This window comes from Stigmatopora nigra, chromosome 9, assembly GCF_051989575.1.
Source record: "Stigmatopora nigra isolate UIUO_SnigA chromosome 9, RoL_Snig_1.1, whole genome shotgun sequence".
Taxonomy (NCBI): domain Eukaryota; kingdom Metazoa; phylum Chordata; class Actinopteri; order Syngnathiformes; family Syngnathidae; genus Stigmatopora; species Stigmatopora nigra.
Genome location: NC_135516.1, coordinates 12,340,300 through 12,362,495, shown reverse-complemented (window position 1 = coordinate 12,362,495; position 22,196 = coordinate 12,340,300). Strand labels below are relative to the sequence as shown.

Sequence of the window (22,196 nt, the reverse complement as noted above, 5' to 3'; positions counted from 1 at the left end):
TGGAGAATTTTTATGAACTATGCATGGGTATTAAAAGATATTTCAGGAGTTTTACTATCAAAATGAGTTGGTTTCATTTATGCATATCGTAGACTGCAATTATGACAATTGTGAAATAGGTCGTTTTGTTACATAAGTATCGCCATAGTTTTGAGCTACAAAAACTTCTGGATTTTCATTTCTTTGTCTTTGCAATTTTCTGAATTTCATCGGGAACTTTGACAGAATTAAAATGGCATTTGTATGTTTTTTTTTCTCTCCCGTAGCGTGCCGACCCGGAACTTACAAGGCCTCGGCCACAGACGCCTATTGCAACAAATGTCCTCCACACAGTTCGTCCCCGCAGGAGCAAGCCACCGAGTGTATTTGCGAGAAAGGATTTCATCGAGCTGACAGCGACCCGCGTTCCATGGCGTGCACACGTGAGTATACAAAAAACCCACAAAAAATGACTTCATTTCGAACAAGTAACAGTCCAAAAAATCTAAATGTTATATTTTGAGGACATCCTAAGCCATGGACAATCATTTATTCATTTTCTGTACGGTCACGGGGGGTGCTGGAGCCCATCCCAGCCAACTTTGGGATACCCTGAATCAGCCAATCGCATGGCGCGAAGAAATAAAGGACAACCAATCATAGATAGCGTTAGCTAAACTAGCCTAGCTTGCATGTTTTTGGCATGTGGGAGGAAATTGGAGTACCTGGAGAAAAGCCACGCAAGCCCCGGGAAACTCCACATAGTGATTGACCCACCTGGGAATCGAACCCTCGACCTCACAACTGTAAGGCCACCCGTATACACAATAATAAATGATATTATGATTTTATTTTTTATGTCACAAAATAATGGCTTTTCTTATGAAGGCTTAATTTTCAAAGGCTGCTGTTCCAAACTAAAGCTTTAATTACAACTATTGGATTACATTCAATTTAATTAGTTTGTAACGTGTTCTTGTAAGGATTTACGGTGCATGACAGCTTTCCAATTTGACGTTTGGAAGGAACCCGCGCGTGGCCATCCCCCTTTTTTTTATATTTTATTTTCCCCCCCTCGGGCTTTAGCGCCTCTACACACCTGGCGCAGCGCGCCGCGGCGTCGCGCACATGAATCACGCACGCAATGGGCCATGTTAGCCTGCCCGGTGCTTGTTGCTTGGTCACTGTGTCCCGGGAATTCAATTCCGTGCTTTTATTGTCATTTTACAAGTAGAAGGAGAGATTTAAAGCTTCAGCAATCAAGAGCACAAACAACAACAACAACGTCAACAAACTGGCAAAGAAGTAATCAATACATATGTCATAAATAAGCTAGTCAATATAATTAGTAGCAAAGGGAACAAATAACAACAAGCAGACTAATATTAAAAAAATAATCATGTTTAAATCCTCTATAAATTATAATAAATAAATAATAAAAATAAATAATAAATAATAATGAATAAATAATGATAGATAAATAAACAATCAATAAATACTTTTTAAAAAATCCATGTATAATAATACATAAATAATTAATCATAAAAATATAATAAATAAATATATTATAATAAATAAATAAATATATAATAATAAATAAATACTTAATAATAAATAGATACATATATAATACGTAAAAAATCTATATGTAATAATAAATAAATTATTAATAAATAAATCATAAATAAATAAGTAATAGATAAGTAGTCAACATAATAGATAGGTAGTAAAAAAAAGCTAAACATCGGTAAATATTCTTCAAAATTTGGACTACAGCAGTTTAACTAGATTTTAATACAGCGTACAGCATTAAATGGAGACCCGCAATCTAGTTGCACGGGCCACCCAAAAACACATGGCGGGCTACACCTGGCCCTGAGGCCCCAGTTTGAAAAGCAGAGGCCAGGACAGTACTAAAATCGTAACTAAGACAGCGAGAGAAGAAGGAAAGAGCTCGTAGTAGAGCCGTTATCGGGTTATGCTAGATTACGCTCATTAATCGTGGGAGCAGGTGAGATGTGACAGGTGATATCGGCTGAAAATGACTAATGCCTCCTTCAAATATGGATGCTCCCCTAAATGGAATGAAAGGGAGAGACGGAATGGATCAAATCAGGAGAAAAGGTGAACCCATAAGTCATCCAGTCACAAATGCTAAATGACATTTAACCCTTTTATAGAGCAAGTCGGTCACTAGCATCAAAAAAACTAACTTGATTCTTTACCTTATTTATTTAATCCAATTTGCAAATATTTTATATTACCTACAAAGAAAATAATCCAGTCTTTTTGCGGGAAATAACTTTTTTTGGACCTGCGTAAGAGTGGATAGCGCGTTAGCCTCGCAGTTTGGGGGTTCTGGGTTCGAATCCAGGTCCAACTGTGGAGTTTGCCTGTATGGGTTTTCTTCATGTACTCCAATATCCTCCCACATTACAAAAACATGCATGCTAAGCTAATTATATGTTAACTTTGCATTGTTTCCCTGGGCCAACGTGGGTGGGTTTTCTAAGGGTATTCCATTTTTTTCCCACATTACAAAAAAATGCATGCTAGGCTAATTTTATGCGAAAATACCCCAATGGTTGTTTGTCTCTACGTGCTCTGTGATTGGCTCGCTATCAAATCAAGGTGCCTCGTGTCCTCAAAGTCGGCTGGGCTAGGCTCCAGCACCCCCTGCGACCCTAGTGAGGATAAAATGGTTGAGAAAATGAGTGAATGAATTGACCATTGAATTTTGCTATGAAGCTAACGTTGATTTCTATGGAATGTAGCCGATTTTGCTAGAGCGTACACAAGAAAATGATAGCACTTGGATGTGGGAAAATGTGAGAGAGAAGACGTCATAACGCCAAGGTGAAAATATCGCTGGCTGAAAATGAAGCGTCAAGCTTTTAGAGCGATTGCAGAGGCGTCTGGCCGAATCGTAAATTTCCATTTGAAACACTTGAGAGTGATGCAAAGTCTTCTAAATCAAAAGACATACCTGACTGACTAAGAAGGAAGAAATGGACTCTCTTGGGGTGGATCAAATGGCCATCATGTGGATGATTTATTATTCGTAGATCAGCAAGAGCGACACTTTTTGGCCTTTCAGACACTCTATTACATTCTTAAAAGCTGCCAAATTCTTTTCAGCTAGGAGCACTGATCATGTTCAATATCAAATTAAAAGTGATGCATTTTAATCCATTTTATTCCACAAAATGCAGCTAACAAAAATGAAACCATGAGGCAATATTGTAAAATCCCCTTTTTGAACTTAGTGACCTTTGACCTCGTTAGTCCAAATTTACGACCACTTTTCTAAACGCATTTAAACAAGTTTGACGATCATTACTGTTTAATATCAGTTATCATCAAATTCCTGTCCTGACCTCTGTGACCATTGACCTTTTGACCTTAACCCCAGAAAGCAGCGTTTATTAGCTATTAGCTATTAGCATGCTTACTGATTAAATTCCTATTTAACCGTTAACACTTTTGCAGGTCCCCCTTCCGGTCCGGAAAACCCCATCTCCACCGTCAACGAGACCTGCGTCACCCTGGAGTGGTCGCCCCCGAGAGACACGGGCGGGAGGGGCGACGTGACCTACAGCCTCCACTGCCGAAAGTGCTTGGACGAAGGCAAACAATGCACGCCGTGCGGGAGCAGCGTCCACTTTGTGCCGCGACAGTTCGGCCTCTCGTCGCCGTCCGTGGTGGTGACCGACCTGCAGCCGGACTCCAACTACAGTTTCGTGGTGGAAAGCCAGAATGGGGTGTCGGACTTGAGTCCGACCCCGAAAGGAAGGGCGCTGATTAACGTCACCACAACGCAGACTGGTATGAGTCGCAAAAAGAGGCAAACTTATAGCAAATGTGTACATGTTTGTACATGTGTGTACATGTGTGTACATGTGTGTGTACATGTGTGTGTACATGTGTGTGTACATGTGTGTGTACATGTGTGTGTACATGTGTGTACCTGTGTGTACATGTGTGTACATGTGTGTATGTGTGTACATGTGTGTACCTGTGTATATATATATATGTGTACATGTGTGTACCTGTGTATATATACATGTACATGTATATATGTGTACATGTGTGTACCTGTGTATATATACATGTACATGTATATATGTGTACGTGTGTACATGTGTATATATACATGTGCATGTGTATATATGTGTACATGTGTGTACATGTGTATATATACATGTATATGTGTATATATGTGTACATGTGTGTACCTGTGTATATATATATATATATGTGTACATGTGTGTACCTGTGTATATATACATGTACATGTATATATGTGTACGTGTGTACATGTGTATATATACATGTGCATGTGTATATATATGTGTACATGTGTGTACATGTGTATATATACATGTATATGTGTATATATGTGTACATATGTGTACCTGTGTGTATATATATGTTTACATGTTTGTACATGTGTATATTTATGTGTGTACATTATCTATATGTATATCTGTGTATATATATGTGTACATGTATATCTATATATATATATATATATATATATATATATATATATATATATATATATATATATATATATATATATATATATATATATATATATATATATATATATATATATATATATATATATATATATATATATATATATATATATATATATATATATATATATATATATATATATATATATATATATATATATATATATATATATATATATATATATATATATATATATATATATATATGTACATATATATATATATGTACATATATATATATATGTACATATGTATATCTATATATATCTGTCTATATGTATATCTTTATATATCTGTATATATATTTTTGTGTGTGTATATATATATATATATATATATATATATATATATATATATATATATATATATATATATATATATATATATATATATATATATATATATATATATATATATATATATATATAGGGAATGATTTTACTAGTAAGTGTAAATATAGGTATAAGAGACTCAATTTGTGTTTCTTTTCTATTCCATTTGTGTTTGCCACCACTCAGTGAGCGTGGTGTTGAAGGAGCGCCGCAGCAAGGACAGCGTGACCTTGGCATGGCAAGGCCCACACCGACCCAAAGGTGTCATCGTCGAGTACGAGGTCATCTACTACGAGAAGGTAAGAGAAAGAAAAAAAAAACAACCCAAACCAATTCCTTTGAGAAGCGCACAGGCGTGTGTGCAACCCACCACTTAATTTCACCCTCACGCCGCATCAACAATGCTATTCCTCCCAGAGGACCACATTAGAAAGTCTGGAAGGGCTTGTCCATTTTTTTTATACTTCTGCTTTTTTTCGCCTTCAGAATCAACGCGAACAGAACTACACGGTTTTGAAAACGCGATCCAATATGATGACGGTGGACGGGCTCAAACCCGGAACCACTTACGTCTTTCGGGTCCGGGCTCGGACCGACGGCGGCTATGGGAGCTACGGTGGGGAGATTGAACTGGAAACCAGTCATGAAGGTACGTCGTTTTTGACATTTTTTGAAATATGAAGAATGGAATCTGATTTTCTGTCAAAATTCCATATTAAGCCGCATTCTAAAATGTGTTTAAAGCAGCAGTCAGACTTGAATAACTAAAATTATTTTTTATTTCTTTTAATCGTCAACCTGTATAATAAATTCCTGTCATATTTAACGTTAATGCAATGTAGAAATTTTCGAAAGCAAAAAACACAAAGATCAAGTGCTGCTCAATTAGAAGAAGACGTGTAATTTGTTTCCGGGTAGAGTTTGAAATCAATCCGCCGAATGCTTATTAAATGGGCCACATTTCATCCAAATGGATTCTTTAGATATCTTGTCATTTCAATTATGTATGGCCTATTTGGAGAAAAAAAAATGTTGCTAACCAAGCTCACTTGATATTTTTCAAACTCTGACCAAGCAAACATGGTCATCAAATTCATTCATTCATTTTCAGAATCGCTTCATCCTCACAAAGGGGGTGCTGGAGCCTATCCCTACAAACAACCTCATACACACTCATACCTAGAGGCAATTTAGCATACAGTTAGCTTAGCATGCATGTTTTTTGGAATGTGGGAGGAAACTGGAGTACCCGAAGAAAACCCACACAGGCCCTGGGAGAACATGCTAAGTTAGCATACATTAGCCTAGCATGCATGTTTTTGGGATGTGGGAGGAAACTGGAATTTCCGCAGAAAACCCACACGGGCCCAGGGAAAACAGGGAAAGTTAGCATACATTAGCCTAGCATGCATGTTTTTTTAATGTGGGAGGAAACCGGAGTACCTGGTGGCAATTTAAGATTAATTTATATTTAGTATGAAGTCATTGGCTGCCATTGACTGTGTTTTTGGTCGGAAATCAGGTCATTTTGAGAAAATGGGAGCGAACAAAACTCGCAAAATTCCCGCGGGATTACCCAAAATGCTTCACTCTATCCTCAAGTCCGCACCCAAAAAAAATCAAACGAGTATATAACTCTACAATCTTCAAACATGAGAATCTCAAACTGCATTTCAAATATGGCCGCAACCATTGACAACCCCACCAAAAAACATATTTTTATTGAAATTTTGGGGCCGTTCCATAAATAATACAAGCTGAAATCTCATACCAATTTTCCATTTCTCCAAGTCATATTTTTTTATTTATTTTTTTGCTCCCTTCTTTACCCGAATTTAAACCACAATATCACATTCCTGTCATCGTGTCGTCAAACTCACTTTTATTTTTTGCTAGCTGTCGTTCTCTGGTTCGTCATCTCATGGCGTTTTTGAGTGATTTCTTGGCGACGGACGCCTCGTAATCGGCTCTTCAAAAAGCGGCCATCGATTCCGAGACGGCCGGGCGAGGGAAAGCCATAAATCTTGCCTCCAATGTCAATTCGGCGGTGTACAGTGGGAGCGCATTAGCCTACTAATCATGGAATAATCAATAAATATACATCAGGATAAAAAATTCAGCTCCGTCCAAGCGGCATAAAATATCGCTAGAATGCTAATTCGGACCGGGAGGAGTGAGCGATATCGGTTTTTGGTGCGCTTTTATTTGTTGGGGAGGGATTGGAATCGGGTTTTAAACATAAATGAATAAAAAAATTGCGTGTTTATGCCAAAAAAATAAAGAAATTAAATATGGCCCTCGTGATTATTCAAAAAATGTAGTAATATATTTATTTATATAATTATTTACACCACTAAAACAAATTTTCCAGAACAAAAAAATCACAACCATGATTTTTTTTCAGACTGGATTATTTTTTAATCAATTTTTTTTGTAAATCAAAAATTGAATTTGTAACGTTTTCTACATTAGAATACATAAATCAAAGTGACCACCTCCCACTAGTGTTCAAGATGAAAAATGCAACATATCTTAGGTTGGATTTAAGCTTCTTGTGCGGGCTGTACTAAGTAATGTTTTCAGTCAAAAAAACACTTTCCGTCCAGTGTAAAAATCAATACATTCACAACCAAAATGGCTAGTAATCAAATAGGATTATCTTTTTAATCAATTTTCTTATGTCAATCAAAGTACCCCAATTTCTGTGTTTTACGTCCACAGACGTCTTTGCTATCGGGGACCCCAACCAGACCACCATCTTGGCCATTTCAGTCGCGGGCGGAGTGGTACTTCTCGTCTTCCTGGTGACTTGCTTCGTGGTGAGCGGGAGGTGAGATTCGACCGTGTGTGGGATGATGGGGTGGTAAAGGGGGCGGGATTTAGTCAAGTTTTGGGAGAATTTGCCCACTTTTCAAGAGATTTCAAAGGAATTGATCAGGCGGACTGGAGTTGATCCTGTTCAAGTCTGGGAGATTGTTTTGAGGAAAAGAGTGGGAGGGGGATTAAAAAGACTGTTGATGTTTATAGGCGGAGAGTCAAATGAAAAGAGTCATTTACTGTTCAAGGCTAATTGACTCTTCAACTGGATCAATTCATTTATTGACTTTAACCCCTTTGATGTAGAAGTACTACATAGCAAAATGCATTGTGGGAAGAAGTATACGTTCAAAAAAAGTTTAAAAAAACAACTAAATAGTCATTTAACATGTATTTTGGAAATAATTTTAGCTTCAAAAATTCATAACATAACAGGACAAAAAGTCAATATTTATGTATGAATTGAATTGAATGCTTTTATTGTTGTGATACAAGTAGAATGAGATTTAAAGTTTCAAAATAAAGTGCACAAATAACAATAACAACAACCAAACTGACAAATAAATAAACCATAAATAATAAATAAATAATGACTAAATAAGATTGGACATCTGGCCAAAACAATAAATTAATTATTATTATTGAATATAAGATAAAACAGTTCAGAAAATGAGGTGCAACAGATCAGTACTGGCAAAATGTAAATTGAAAAAAAAAAATGGCGTCTTAAGTCCGAAAATGGTCTTAGCGACATTCCTCTTGTCAACGGACCGACGCCAGCACGCCAAGTTAATGATGAGCTTTGCTGTAAAAATGGCCGTTAAACGTGGTGCGTCTGGCAAGCGCGTGCCACCACCGCGCTCGGCTAATAAGATCTCCCGGGCCGGGAGGTGTTAACCGAGTTTTACGGCGGGGTCGATGCGCCGACATCAATTTGAGGTGGCTTCCTCCTCCTCCTCCGCGGCGCCGTTGCTTGCGCGGCATCTGCGCCGCTGTCAAAAGTTGGGCGCCGTTGCGCGTCAGGCGCCGCTTTGAGTTGTGTATCTTATGTCGGTGAGGATCAAAGCGGTGGCGCCGGGGGAGCCGAGAGTGGCAAATGAAAGGGTAGACAGAAGCCCAGGGTAAGCGGAGGGGGGGGCCGATGGGGGTCTTAGATCCCATCCCGTTGTACAATCGGAAATACATCCCGTAACTAGAGATGAGTTTGTCTCCGCAATGATTAAACTTGAATTTTTCATGGCTACAATCACTATTATTGATAGTTTTATTTAATTGTAGCGCGGTGGTAAAGTGGTTGGTTTGTCGGTCTCGCAGTTCTGGTGATGTGGGTTCGATCCCGATATTCCGGTTTCCTTCCGCCTTCTGAAAACATGTTTTCTGAGCTAATTTAGCCCTCTGAATTGTCCGTAGCTATATGTGTGATTGGTTGTTTGTCTCGTCGTGCTCCGCGATTGGCTGGCTGCCGATTTGTAGTTAGCTGGGATAGACTCCGGCACCCCGGTTCAGAAAATGAATGAATAATATTGAACAGGAAGCCATTTGTCGGTGCAGTGGTTCTTTAACCGTCATCGTCTTGACTTAGGGTGAAAACTAGCAAGTTCAGATTTTTGGATGGTGGCCATTTTGGGTCAGGGTAGCATTGCTTATTGATTTTGTAGAAATAGAATACCCATAAGTGTCGTACTAGTATCTCTCGGCATAAAACTACTTGTTATAACCATCCAAAAATAAAGATTTGGTTTTGGCCGCGTGAAATGTTCCCTAAAAAAAGCAAATGATGACATTAGTGAATTATTCATTTATTTTCCCGCGTTTTCAATTAAACTGGAGGCTGGAACTCGACCGACCGACCGCCATCGCGTGTTTGTGTGCAAAAGACTGCATCCGCGGTGCCTCTGGTGCTAAACAATTCTACTCAGGCTTTATGCAAATGAGCAGATGTTGCAATGGGATGGATCAAAAAGCCTGTAAAAAAACAAAGAATAAAAAAAGGAAACAATCACACAAAAAAAACACGTTTTTGCACATTGGACTTATTTATTCTGCGTTTTTATAACCGTGACCTCATCAAGTAAGTGACATCATTAGCGGTATTACCCTCATTTACATATATATTTGCATATATAAAAATACACTCGGCTTGATGATCCGCGTTTGTATGTTCACCCATAAAAATTCCACGCTATTCCCGTATTCCTCGTCTTTGAAATTCCCTTCATTCCCACCCAGGGCTTTTTTATTTTTTTATTATTTTTTATTCCTTTCCATTCTACTTAATGAGAAGAAGCTAATTGAAATGTTTCCAAACAGGACGCTAATGAAACGCAGACAGATTTATTAGTCATAACTCTTCGGCTAATCATTTCTCTGTCTTAATAATTAGCCCCAGCCGAGTAAATCTTTTTACGCCATGGTCAGAGATCGTTGGACGAGTGCCAGACGCGGACAAGATGGAAAATTGTTGCCGGGTGGACTCGGTTGGACTCGTTTTGAGCCTCTTTTCTTGCTAGTAGGATGCTAAATGAACTCTTTTGGTGCCAGACACGTTAAATAAACATTTATTCTTTGGGTTTTTCGCTAGTGGACGTCAAGGGCGGCCGAGAAAATGGCTTGTTGGTGACGATAAGCTAGAAAAAAAAGCAGTTTTTACACAGGGGACGCATAAATGTTATCATTTTGTTACTAACCTGTGGCTCAAGAGCCACATATGGCTCTTTTGTTTGGCTAACTTGAGGTTAAATATGGAAAGGTTGACACTACCTCTAGTGCCGCTTTATTCGTATTTTTCTTTATTAGTCTCTACTTCATGCTAATTCTCAATGATTAGCAATAGCATAAGAATGTTGTCAAAATAATGCATTGTATTGAATTGAATGCGTTTATTGTCATTATGAGATTTGAAGCTTCACCAAAAAGTGCACAAATAACAACAAACAGACAAATATCATTAATTAGTAATATAATAACAAAAAATAAACAAGTAATAATAAGTAGTCCACAAAATAAATAAAATGTGAGGAAGTGCACAAATAACAACAAACTAACAGACGACCAGATATATAATCAATAAATAATAATACAAAATAAATAAGTAATAAATAAGTAGTCAACATAGTTAAGTAGTCAACATAGTTAAGTAGTCTACATATTTAAGTAGTCTACATATTTAAGTAGTCTACATAGTTAAGTTGTCAACATAGTTAAGTAGTCTACATAGTTAAGTATTCTACATAGTTAAGTTGACTTTTTGTAGTACTTTTGATAGGTGAAAAACGGTGAAAAAACAAAAAAATGCACACATTTTCACATTTATTTTTGTTCTCTCTGCGGATCGTAGTGCGGAAAATACGGTCGTTTGGTCTCTGCTTGTTGCGCAAAGTCACACCAGGTACAACGACATACCTGAAAGAGTTGATTAGCGCGGCGGTCTCTAGGCGGAAAATACATTTTGCCGTGAAATAACAAGTCGGCAAATTAAAGCCATCGATTTCATTCTCCATAATTAATTGAAATTGTGTGCCTTGCTTGATATTTAATGGCCATTAATAATTGCCACAGTAATGAAAACAAGGCCAGATGTGTGCACAAATAATAACAAACAAACATAAATAATCAATATAAAGTAATAACCAATAATAAAGCAATAAATACAACGTTAATGCGTGCACAATGTAAATTAGCTCATGTTTAGAGCTTAGCATCATTAGCAGAAAATATTAACAGTATATAAAAGCCACGGTTTGTTTGCCTATGGGTCGTTTTTTTGTTGTTGTTTTTTTCACGGTTAGTGACTGGACTCTAAAACGATAAAATGCGGCCGCTCGTAAAAAACAAAGCAGGTATGCCAAACGGCGCTGAACTACGAGCGCTTTATTAATTGCTAGCGTCACTGGCTAACTGCGCTTCAAGGTCATTCGACACCACGCAGGAGGGGGGAGGAGCTTTTGTCGTTTGACAAATAAAAATAAAATGTGGCTGCTATGATTAACAAAAAAGGGGAGGCTAGTGTTTTTAATTTAAGCATTGACATTTTAACTGAGAATTGCATTTTCCTTGTTAGCTAATTGGCTAGCATTGGTATGAGATGTCCAAGAAATGCTAAGCATGGATTGGACAGTCTGATGAACTCAGTTAAAACACGTTTTTTGAGCTTTTCGAGAGTCACATGATTACTATTTTTGCCATTTTCTCTTTTACTGTCGACGCCCAAAAAAATCCACCTCCCAGTTCAAAACGATTGGTCGCCAACTAGCAATAAACTCACTGAAAAAGTTATCCTATAGTTTTCTCAAATCTACGACGGCCATTTTTGCATTTTGCACCAATCGTCCAACCCATTTAAAGCGCCCATTTTCCCCTGCCAACCTCCCTTCTTCAAAAGGATTGGACGCCTATCTCCTCTTCTATTTTTACCCTAACGTAGAGCTGAACCCTAAACACAACCAGTCCAACACTTCCATTCCACTTGACCACCTTTTCTATAAAAACAACACAAAAAAACATTCCTCTTCTTCCATTGGCTGTTGACATTCTGACCACGTTGTCTTTTCCATCCCTTGTGTCACTCCCTGGCGTGCTTTATTTTTTCTTCTTCTCCTTTTTTTGTCCTCTTATTCTTCTGATGGCCTCCCATTCTTCTACCGACCCCCCCTATCAACCCCCCCGACTCAGTCCCGCGACGTGATTGCTTGTTAGTTGGTATGCAGGGCGCCGAAGCGCGTTGGTTGTCCTTTCTTGCCTGTCAGCACTCCTTTGGCATCTCACTCCCTGGCTTTGCTTCCCCTTTTCTGTCCACTTTTTCCATCCAAAATGAGCAGAAAACAGGAGCAAAATAGGGTGTCAAAGCTATAGGGCGGGGGTTAAAGTTGCAGGTGATGTTTTTAGCGCCGGAGAAATGACAGGTGAAAACAAAAGGCGAAAGCCACGTCAGTTTTCACGCGGCGTTTGCTAGCGCGGCGCTAATGATTCATGACACTTTTAACTGGAGAGGAGAAATGAGTCTGTCTGTAATTACTATGGAAATGTCTTCATTTCCCATCAGACGCACTCGCTCACATCTGTAAGCCACACGCGCTTATTAAATACGGCCGCGTTAGCTTGCGCGGAACGCGGATGTCTGCGTTGGGGGTGCACCAGCACCCGTGGGATCATGGTGACTCACCGTTCCTCGCCGTTCCTCGCTTCCCATATGTTCCAAACACACGCCCGCTGGCGAGATTGCGCGGGTGAGTGTCAAGTGCGTAACCATCCGCTACTGGCGATCGACTGGCTCGGGGCCAGCCGATCAGCGGGTGACACTCATCACCCAAAATACAAGTCTCTACCGGCTAATACATGTGTCAAAGTGGTGGTCCGGGGGCCAAATCTGGCCCGCCGCATCATTTTGTGTGGTCCGGAAAAGTAAATTATGAGTGCCGACTTTCTGTTTTAGGATTAAATTAAAAGGAAGAGTATAGATGTATATTTAATTACCTGATTTCCCCCCTTTTAAATCAATAATTGTCATTTTTAATCATTTTTTTCTGTGTTTTTAGTTCAAAAATCATTTTGTAAAATCTAAAAATATATATATATAAAAAGCTAAAATAAACATTGTTTTAGATCTATAAAAAAATGAATATTCAGGGCTTTTAATCCAGTTATTTTAATCAATTTATTATTTTTTTAAATCCAAACCATAACCTGATTCAGCGGTCCCAAATGTTTACCAACAAAATGTCTACCTTTTGAGTCAAGTAGCAAGAAGTGGTGGCTTTTTTTCTGGGTACTACATTGAGGTCAAAATGGATGAAAACACATCCACAGCTCGCCTATCCAATCTAAAAAAAGGAAGTGCAGATGAGATAAAATAGAAAATTGCCCCCCCAACCTAACCCCAAAGCAACAGACAGAAGACGCCATGTTTCATTTAAATCATTTTTAGGCGGTCATTAAGCGAAATTGCTTTTTCATTTTATGGTTTTGCGCCTGAAATATTCGCGCTGACTTAAAGAGCAACGAGTCTCGAATGTTTATGGCCGTCGGAGAAGGCCGTTAAACCCATTTTGGGATAATGCTCAACACGCTGGAAAAATACGCAGGTTTCTTAGCGGGTGGGCGGAACGCAATCAGTTAAACACTTCCTTGCAGCTGGACCGGGGGCCGCTTGATCGATGGATCAATATTGGGGTCGCTTTGCTGTGGGGGGGATGCGGGTTGGGGGCGGAGTTAGGTGTCGGGAGGTGGGAGGGCCACCCGTTGTAAATCTGGAGGCGGGCTTTCTCGTATCTCGAAAGTTGTCTCATATATAGAGATAATTATTTGCTCAAATTTTTACTCGTATCTCGAATTGCTCGTATGTTGGGGTGCTCGTATGTTGAGGTACAACTGTCCATTTTCCCCCCCAAAAATGTAAATCAAAAATTCTAATAAAACATTTGTGTGTATATGTGATTATCATTTTCACATATTCACTTATATTATTTTACTGCTCTCACTGCCATTGGCAATGAAAGGGTTAAAAATATATATATTTATAATGAATTTTATTTGTATTATTAATTTTTTGAACATTTGTTTTCCAGGCACTGCGGCTACATCAAAGCTAAGCAGGACCCCGATGAAGAGAAAATGCAGTTCCAACATGGCCGAGGTAATTAAATAACTTCAACACTTTCATTGGCTTTGACAACCATAGGCGTCCAATCCTAAATTTGCTATGAATGTCAATTGAAAAGTATTAGTTAATGTCCCTGCCAATGTTAGTCATCCTGTTCCAATAATTGCATGGTAATAAAATCACATGACTTTGATTGCCATTGACAACGATAGGCGTCCTCTCCTCTGGTGTCCAATCCTAATTTTGCTGGTAATGTCAATAGAAAAGTGTTAGTTAGTGTCCAATCCAAATGAATTTGGCTGTCTATCCCTACCAGTGTCATTCATCCAGTTACAATAATTGCATGGTCATAAAATCACATTTATTAGCATTGACAAAAATAGGCGTCCTATCATATCGCTGTCCAATCATACTTTCTGCTCTAAATCTGAATAAAAAAATATTTTATTACCATCCAATCCAAATGAACTCTTCCCAAAATTGCCTAGCGTGTTAGCATAAATGCTACATACGCATTCACGACTTTAATGCTAGAAAATGACACACGGCTGACATTTTCTTTGGCATCAATAATTTTTGTTTTCTGGCCGACTGAGGCTTCTTACGACTTCCCGTTAAAACGATGAGTTATTTTATCACCCCCGACTAACTAAGTAGTTATGCATCTCATTATGTAACTGGCTGGCGCTCACATTTCACCAGTGGCTAACGGGAAACTTTTATGAAGGCTCATAAATGCCAGGTGCTCATCTCGGGCTAACATTTATGGCATGTGGAAGCACAATGGACGGCAGATCTCATTTGTTTTTTTTTTGTTTTTTTGCCTTCCCCGCTCAGTCAAGCTTCCCGGGAGTCGGACTTACATCCACCCGCACACCTACGAAGACCCCAATCAGGCTGTCCGGGATTTCGCCAAAGAGATTGACGCCACCAATATTCGCATTGAGAGAGTCATTGGAGCTGGTATGTTGGAAAATCTTTGGGTCTTTTTGGGGGGAATTTTGGACCATTTTAGTTATAATTTTTAGATAGTTTTTGGATTAAATGAACTGGGTCAAAATCCCTGAATATTCAGTTTTTTATAGATCTAAAACAATGTTTATTTGGGCTTTATTTTCTTTAAAAGGGAAAATCGCTATTAATTATTACGTTGCATATTAAAGTGGAAAATAGAAAATATTTTATACATTTTTAGGTTTTACAAAATGATTTTTGAACTAAAAACACAGAAAAAATTGATTTAAAATCTTTTCAATTCTTGTAAATCAGTAAATATAATATACAATGAATATTCAGTTTTTTAAAGATCTTAAACAATGTTAATTTTAGCTTTATTTAATATATTTTTCAGTTTTACAAATGATTTTTGAACTAAAAATACCAAAAAATTGATTAAAAAATGACAATTATGGATTTAAAAGGCACCTGTGGGCTAGTCAGAGTATATTTTTTTGAGGACATAATATTGTCCGGTGATGTGTGGACAGTATCCTTGTCTTTATATAAAAAAATGAGGCAAAATGAGGTATTTATTTATGGGCGGTTTGTTTGTAGGAGAGTTTGGAGAAGTGTGCAGCGGCCGTCTACGCGTGCAAGGAAAGCGCGAAATCTACGTGGCCATTAAAAGTCTGAAGGCTGGCTACTCGGACAAGCAGAGGCGGGACTTCCTATCCGAGGCGTCCATCATGGGCCAATTTGACCACCCCAATATCATCAGGCTGGAAGGAGTCGTCACTAAATGTGAGTCGACATTTTCTTCTTCTTTCTGCTCGAGAATTTCCAAGCAAAATGTGGGGAAAAAAATCTAAAACAATGTTTATTTTAGCTTTTTAAAAATATTTTTAGATTTTACAAAAATGATTTTTGAACTAAAAACACAAAAAAATGATTAAAAAATGACAATTATTGATTTAAAAGAGGGAAAATCAGGAAATTTAATATACATCTATACTCTTTATTTGAATTTGATCCTAAAACAGAAAGTCAGCACTCATGATTGACTTTCCCGGGCCACACAAAATGATGCGACGGGCCAAATTTGGCCCGCGGACCGCCACTTTGACACCGGTAGTCTTCATCATATTTGTTTATATAAGAATCCCTTTTTTCCCTTTATTTCTTCAAATCGAAATCAAATAAATAGCTTCGTATAACAAAACTGGTTGTACTACTCTTCAAAGTACATTTTCCCATTAAAAACATAAATAAGAAATATAAAAATATGAAAAAATAAGGACTAAAAGAGAAAAAAACAGTCCCTTTCTCCAACACCTAACAAACATCCGCCTCATTTATTTGTCCGAAAATACTGTTGACAAAAAACAACCCTAGCGTTATTTAGCCCCGCCCCCTCGAGACCCCCATCTGATAAAGCTCCATTACTATGGTTACACCACCATGACGCACGGCCACCCCTCAAACAGCCACTTGTTTACTCGCCGTGATTGCGTTAGGACGGCGGCGTCCGTAGGGTAGGAGAGAGTCGGGCCGGGTTCAACAAGAGAGCTGATTGGTCATCAATGGCGGCGCCCGCTCCCTTTTCCATCTATCTATCTATCTCCTTGTCTCTCGTGTCCATCTGGCGCTGTGGCTTTCTCCCTCGGTGTTCATCTAATCTTCTCATTTAGTCGCTTTCAGTCTATCGTTTCATCTTCATCTCGCCATCCTTTCACCAGGAGAAGACCGACCGACCGGGCGGGCGACCAGGCGAGCTGGGACCCCCGGTCGCTAATGAAAGCAGAAACGAATAACTGGCCATTTGCCGTGGCGCTAGACTGCCCTCGTATCGATTGGAATTGAGTACGAAAAAAAAAGTCATGCGATACAATTACACTGTGAGCTTGTAGACGATTGGTTTTTAATTTATGAAGTATGACGTTTTAATGGGTTCAGTTCTTGGCAATATTTGAGGGCGGCGGAGGAGGATCGAGTTTCGATTCCGGTTTCGATGGATTGGACGTTTGTCGCCGATCATGGCAGCTGATGGGTTGACGTAATTGGACGTAAGGCGACCTTTCAGAATGTAACTGGCTTTAAAGAGAAAACCAGCATCTGTTTACATGACATGTTCACAAAACGGGACATATGATGTCATAAGATGATGTAGCATAACATAAGTAGCTTCAAAGATAAACTCTGTTAACAGCAACTGATAAAGTAACACAACAAATAATATGACAGAGCCTAGCATAACATAACTAGCTTCAAAGACAAAAAGAATCTCTATTAACACAACAAATAATATGACGTAGCATAACATAACTATCTTTAATGACAAAACTAATATGTTAGCAGCATCTGATAAATGAACCCAACAAATAATGATGTAGCCTAACATAAGTAGCTTCACAGACAACGATAATATCACATCGAGTATGACATAGCCTAGTATAACATAATTTATGACATACTTATTGATTTTTTAGGTTCTTTATTAGTTTATTGTTATTTGTGCACTTTGTGGTGAAACTTTAAATCTCATTATAATTGCATAATGACGATTAAAGCATTCAATTCAAGAAGGAGTGAATGATACATGATTACCCATCTATGAACATAAGTCAATGTAAAATAATTACTTTAATTTTACATTTAACAGGGAGCTAGTGAGAATTTGATGTATTTATTTATTTTTCCAAGCCAGTCCTCCCGTGGTTACGGCGAATTGCCAGGGTGATAGAGTCCCTCCGACAAATCTCACCAGCGGGCCGTCATTTGACGGGTCGCGGGCGAAAGGCTGTGGGTGGATGGACGATAGCCCGCTTGGTACGGGTCAATAATTTCCTTCAGGCCCTTTTCTCGGGCACCAGCTGGGCCTTTTACACCTCCCTCAGTATGTAATCAAGGAAGCTGACCTAGCATGCACCACACTCAAGTGGGTTCAAGAGGGCCGACCAAGTCGCTAACTACACTTCAATAGGGGAAGGAGGAATTGCAGTCATCGTTCCGTAGCCATTCCCAGAAGAGATTGTAGTATAAAAGTACTGGAACAGAAACAAAATTTGGTGTGGACAACTTTAAAATAAAACACAATGCGACGATAGAGTTCAACATTATTTGCCACACACTTCAATTTGGCTATCAATAGCAATACTATAGTATTTATTCACTGTTCTGTCACTCATTCTCTACGGAGGATAAAGAATATGACTTTCAAACCGTTGGTCAGTTTCCGTTTTACACGTTTTAAGCTTTTCATTTTCGTTCATTTATTGCGACCAATTCAAAATATCTCCCACCTTCTGCCCAATGTAGGCTCCAGCACCCCCGCTACAATTAATAAATATTACCTCGTCATAATCTCAATTTTGGGAGGTTTTATTTTGGATTATATTAGTGTATTAAATGTTAAAAGTAATTTTTTTAGACCACACCCAGTTCACCCATGAATTACCTATTCGTTAGCTTTAGCATAAGGCTAGCATAAATGCTTTTCTATTTAATTTGCAACTATTCAACCTTCACCTCCAAAAGAACTTTAACACTAGAAAGCGTCTTTTTGATGAATAGTTAACAATTATAAACATTAAAAAAGTTACCTTGTCAAAATCTCAATTTTGAGAGGTTTTATTTTGGATTATTTTAGTGTATTTAATGTCAAAAGTCATTTTTTTTTACCAGACCCAGTTCACCTCACCCATGAATGAGTTATTCGTTAGCTTTAGCATAAGGCTAACATGCATGCATTTCTATTTAACAATAGAAAGCATCTTTTTGAAGAATATTTAACAATTCTAAACGTTAAAAAAAGTGCTTATGGCGAAACTCTTATTGGAAAAAGCCATGAAAACACCCCCAAATTTGCTGCCTTGCTAAAGAAAAACAAAACAAAAAAAACCTCCCTTTGCAGAAATCTTGCAGAAACTTGTAAACCATTGTGGGTTATTGTTCTGGATGACACAAAACCCCAGAGCCATCTTTAGGTATTCATCGTCATTTTGCAAAATTTCGAGTGCGTGCGTGGTGACGACAATCTTTTCAATTCCCGCATTTGTCATCCTTTATGCGAACTTTCTGTCAGCTTACGCGTCGTCGTCTTCCACCCTAATAAGCGCCTCTGCTGTCTGTCATCTGATTGTTGCTATTGTCTCGCTGATTGGTCTGCTACAAAAAAATCGGGGGGGTGCCGATCCTTCATCTCATTCACCACGTCTCTCATTTGGGGAAATGTGGGTTGCCGTGTGTTTTTATACAATTGACTCATTTGAAAAAGCCTTCAATTATAACTGTCGAAATGCCGATTCAGAGGGTGATAGACTCAATAACAACGTTTAGTGGCCATATAAATTCTCATAAAGTATCACTATTGTACAATATTAGTGTTCACATTTAAAAGAAATAAGAATTTAACTACTAATGTGACTAGATTTTATTAAACCGTCCTTTCAAATGCAATAAATGGTCACAGTACGTGCTTAGCCGCTAACTGTTAGCTTTACACTCGGTACAAAATGTGAGCAGATAACTAAATATATATTTCTCTGGTTTTTATTGTTTACAAAGGCTGTAAACCAGCAATTTTTTTGCGTCTTTCGTAGACTAATGTTGGTTCATGCTAAATAGAGTAGTAAATTGTCTTTAGCGATTAGCCTCAAGGTAAAAAAACGACATAGTATAGTAAGGCTTTTTTGTTTTAAAAAACGACATAGTATAGTAAGGCTTTTTTGTTTAAAAAAACGACATAGTATATAGTAAGGCTTTTTTGTTTAAAAAAACGACATAGTATAGTAAGGCTTTTTTGTTTAAAAAAAACGACATAGTATAGTAAGGCTTTTTTGTTTAAAAAAACGACATAGTATATAGTAAGGCTTTTTTGTTTAAAAAAAACGACATAGTATAGTAAGGCTTTTTTGTTGTAAAAAAACGACATAGTACAGTAAGGCTTTTTTGTTTAAAAAAAAAACGACATAGTAGTAGTAAGGCTTTTTTGTTTAAAAAAACAACATAGTATAGTAAGGCTTTTTTGTTTAAAAAAAAAACGACATAGTATAGTAAGGCTTTTTTGTTTAAAAAAACAACATAGTATAGTAAGGCTTTTTTGTTTAAAAAAACGACATAGTATAGTAAGGCTTTTTTGTTTAAAAAAACGACATAGTATATAGTAAGGCTTTTTTGTTTAAAAAAACGACATAGTATATAGTAAGGCTTTTTTGTTTAAAAAAAAACGACATAGTATTGTAAGGCTTTTTTGTTTAAAAAAACGACATAGTATATAGTAAGGCTTTTTTGTTTAAAAAAACGACATAGTATATAGTAAGGCTTTTTTGTTAAAAAAAAAACGACATAGTATAGTAAGGCTTTTCCTTAAAAAAATAGTATAGTAAGGCTTTTCTTAACGACATAGTATAGTATGACTTTTTTTTTCTTAAAAAATGACATAGTATAGTAAGGCTTTTTTTTCTTAAAAACGACCAGTCTAGCATATAATGTTGATGTTTTTTTTTATTTATTATTTTCCATGGCTGACTTTTAATCCTGCACTTTTTTGACGACCCATATACGGAAATCCAATTTTTATTTACCATACGATAAATAGATTCATGTTATTTCATATCGCCATGTCCAATGAGTTAATACTTCAAATATATATTTTTTTTAAACCACCCTTGGAGATAAAAGTTTGTACACCCCAAAACTAGAATGACCGTGCCGCAATAGCGCGTGTGGTCTTATTTATTGGGAACCTCTGTTATCTATCACTCGCCAGGATAATTGAATATGGCAGGTGTCCAGATGATGGCCGCTGATGGTTTTTGTCAGCACGCGCGGGTGTGCGCTCGCTCATGTTTGTTGTCTAAACGCAGGGAACGGGATGAATGCGCTTCATTGTGCCCAAAACCTTTCTCGGTATGAGTAACGTTACACCGGCCTGCCGTTTATACTCGGCTGGCAACATGCTGCGTTTTGACTTGACACACGCAAGATGGTGGGTGTGTGTGTGTGTTCAGTTTGGTGGTGTCGGCGTAGGAGTGAAGAATATCAAGAAGTGTGACTCTCTTGTGAATGTTGTAAAGCCGCCATGTGTTCGCACCATTCGCTGGTGAGAAGTCACAAAGAACAAGTACTTTGTCGACGGGTTTCAGTAGAAATTTAGTTGGTGTACTGCGAAAAACATATTCGGGAAGACAGTTGATTTCCCTTCTTTTTAGTGCAAGTCTAATAGGGAATAGAATATAATAGAAAAATAGACTTAAGATTGAATTGAACTCCATTTTTTTTAACTAGGTCTACAATGTCTTCTGTGTCTGTCTTGCTACTGCAACCAAAAAAAATCCAGAATACAGGATGAAATTTTATTCTAATTTAAGATAATTTATTGATTTTATACAAGTGTAATGAGATTTAAGGCGTCACCACAATATGCACAAATATCAACAAAAAAATGACAAATAAATAGTCAATAAATTGTAAAAATCAATAAGGGTTCAACGAAAATGCACAAATAACAAAAACAACAAACAAATGGGATAATAATTAATACTTAACAATAATAAATAAATAAATAATCAATAAAAAAGTAAATAAATAGGTTGATCAACAAAATGTGATTTATTATTTACTTATATCAGCAAATTTGTGTAATTCTGTTTTTAACTATTTATGAATGAACGACTTATTGAGTCTATAAAATCTTTAAAAAAAACTTCAAACCCCATCTTTAGGTCCCTTTTAAAGCCACAATTTGCATATAATATAATCCAACAATGGCCAGCGGCACCCCCTGCGAACCCCCTTGCTTCAAGAATGAACGAATGAACACTTTGTCGAGATTTTATCATTTAATTAGCGTTCCAGTGATCGTGGGACTTGGACACTAAATTAGCCGTTACTCATCGCACGATCCTCGAAAAGGGGGTTGAGGATGGCACCTGATTGGTCCATTGTAGGAGAATGGGAGGGGCCTTTGAGATAGGAGGAGAAGGTGATGAT

The 22,196-nt window shown here is 37.7% G+C and overlaps 1 protein-coding gene across 1 annotated transcript in view; it reads left to right on the top strand.

The window, feature by feature from the left end:
• LOC144201133 (ephrin type-A receptor 3-like) overlaps positions 1 to 22,196 on the top strand; it is a 73,201-nt gene that overhangs the window by 37,837 nt on the left and 13,168 nt on the right. Inside the window, exons 6-13 of the mRNA XM_077723533.1 lie at positions 267 to 422; positions 3,469 to 3,804; positions 5,039 to 5,151; positions 5,339 to 5,501; positions 7,574 to 7,682; positions 14,233 to 14,300; positions 15,105 to 15,230; positions 15,822 to 16,007. Coding sequence (XP_077579659.1) covers positions 267 to 422; positions 3,469 to 3,804; positions 5,039 to 5,151; positions 5,339 to 5,501; positions 7,574 to 7,682; positions 14,233 to 14,300; positions 15,105 to 15,230; positions 15,822 to 16,007 — 1,257 coding nt within the window. The remainder of the gene's footprint in view (positions 1 to 266; positions 423 to 3,468; positions 3,805 to 5,038; positions 5,152 to 5,338; positions 5,502 to 7,573; positions 7,683 to 14,232; positions 14,301 to 15,104; positions 15,231 to 15,821; positions 16,008 to 22,196) is intronic.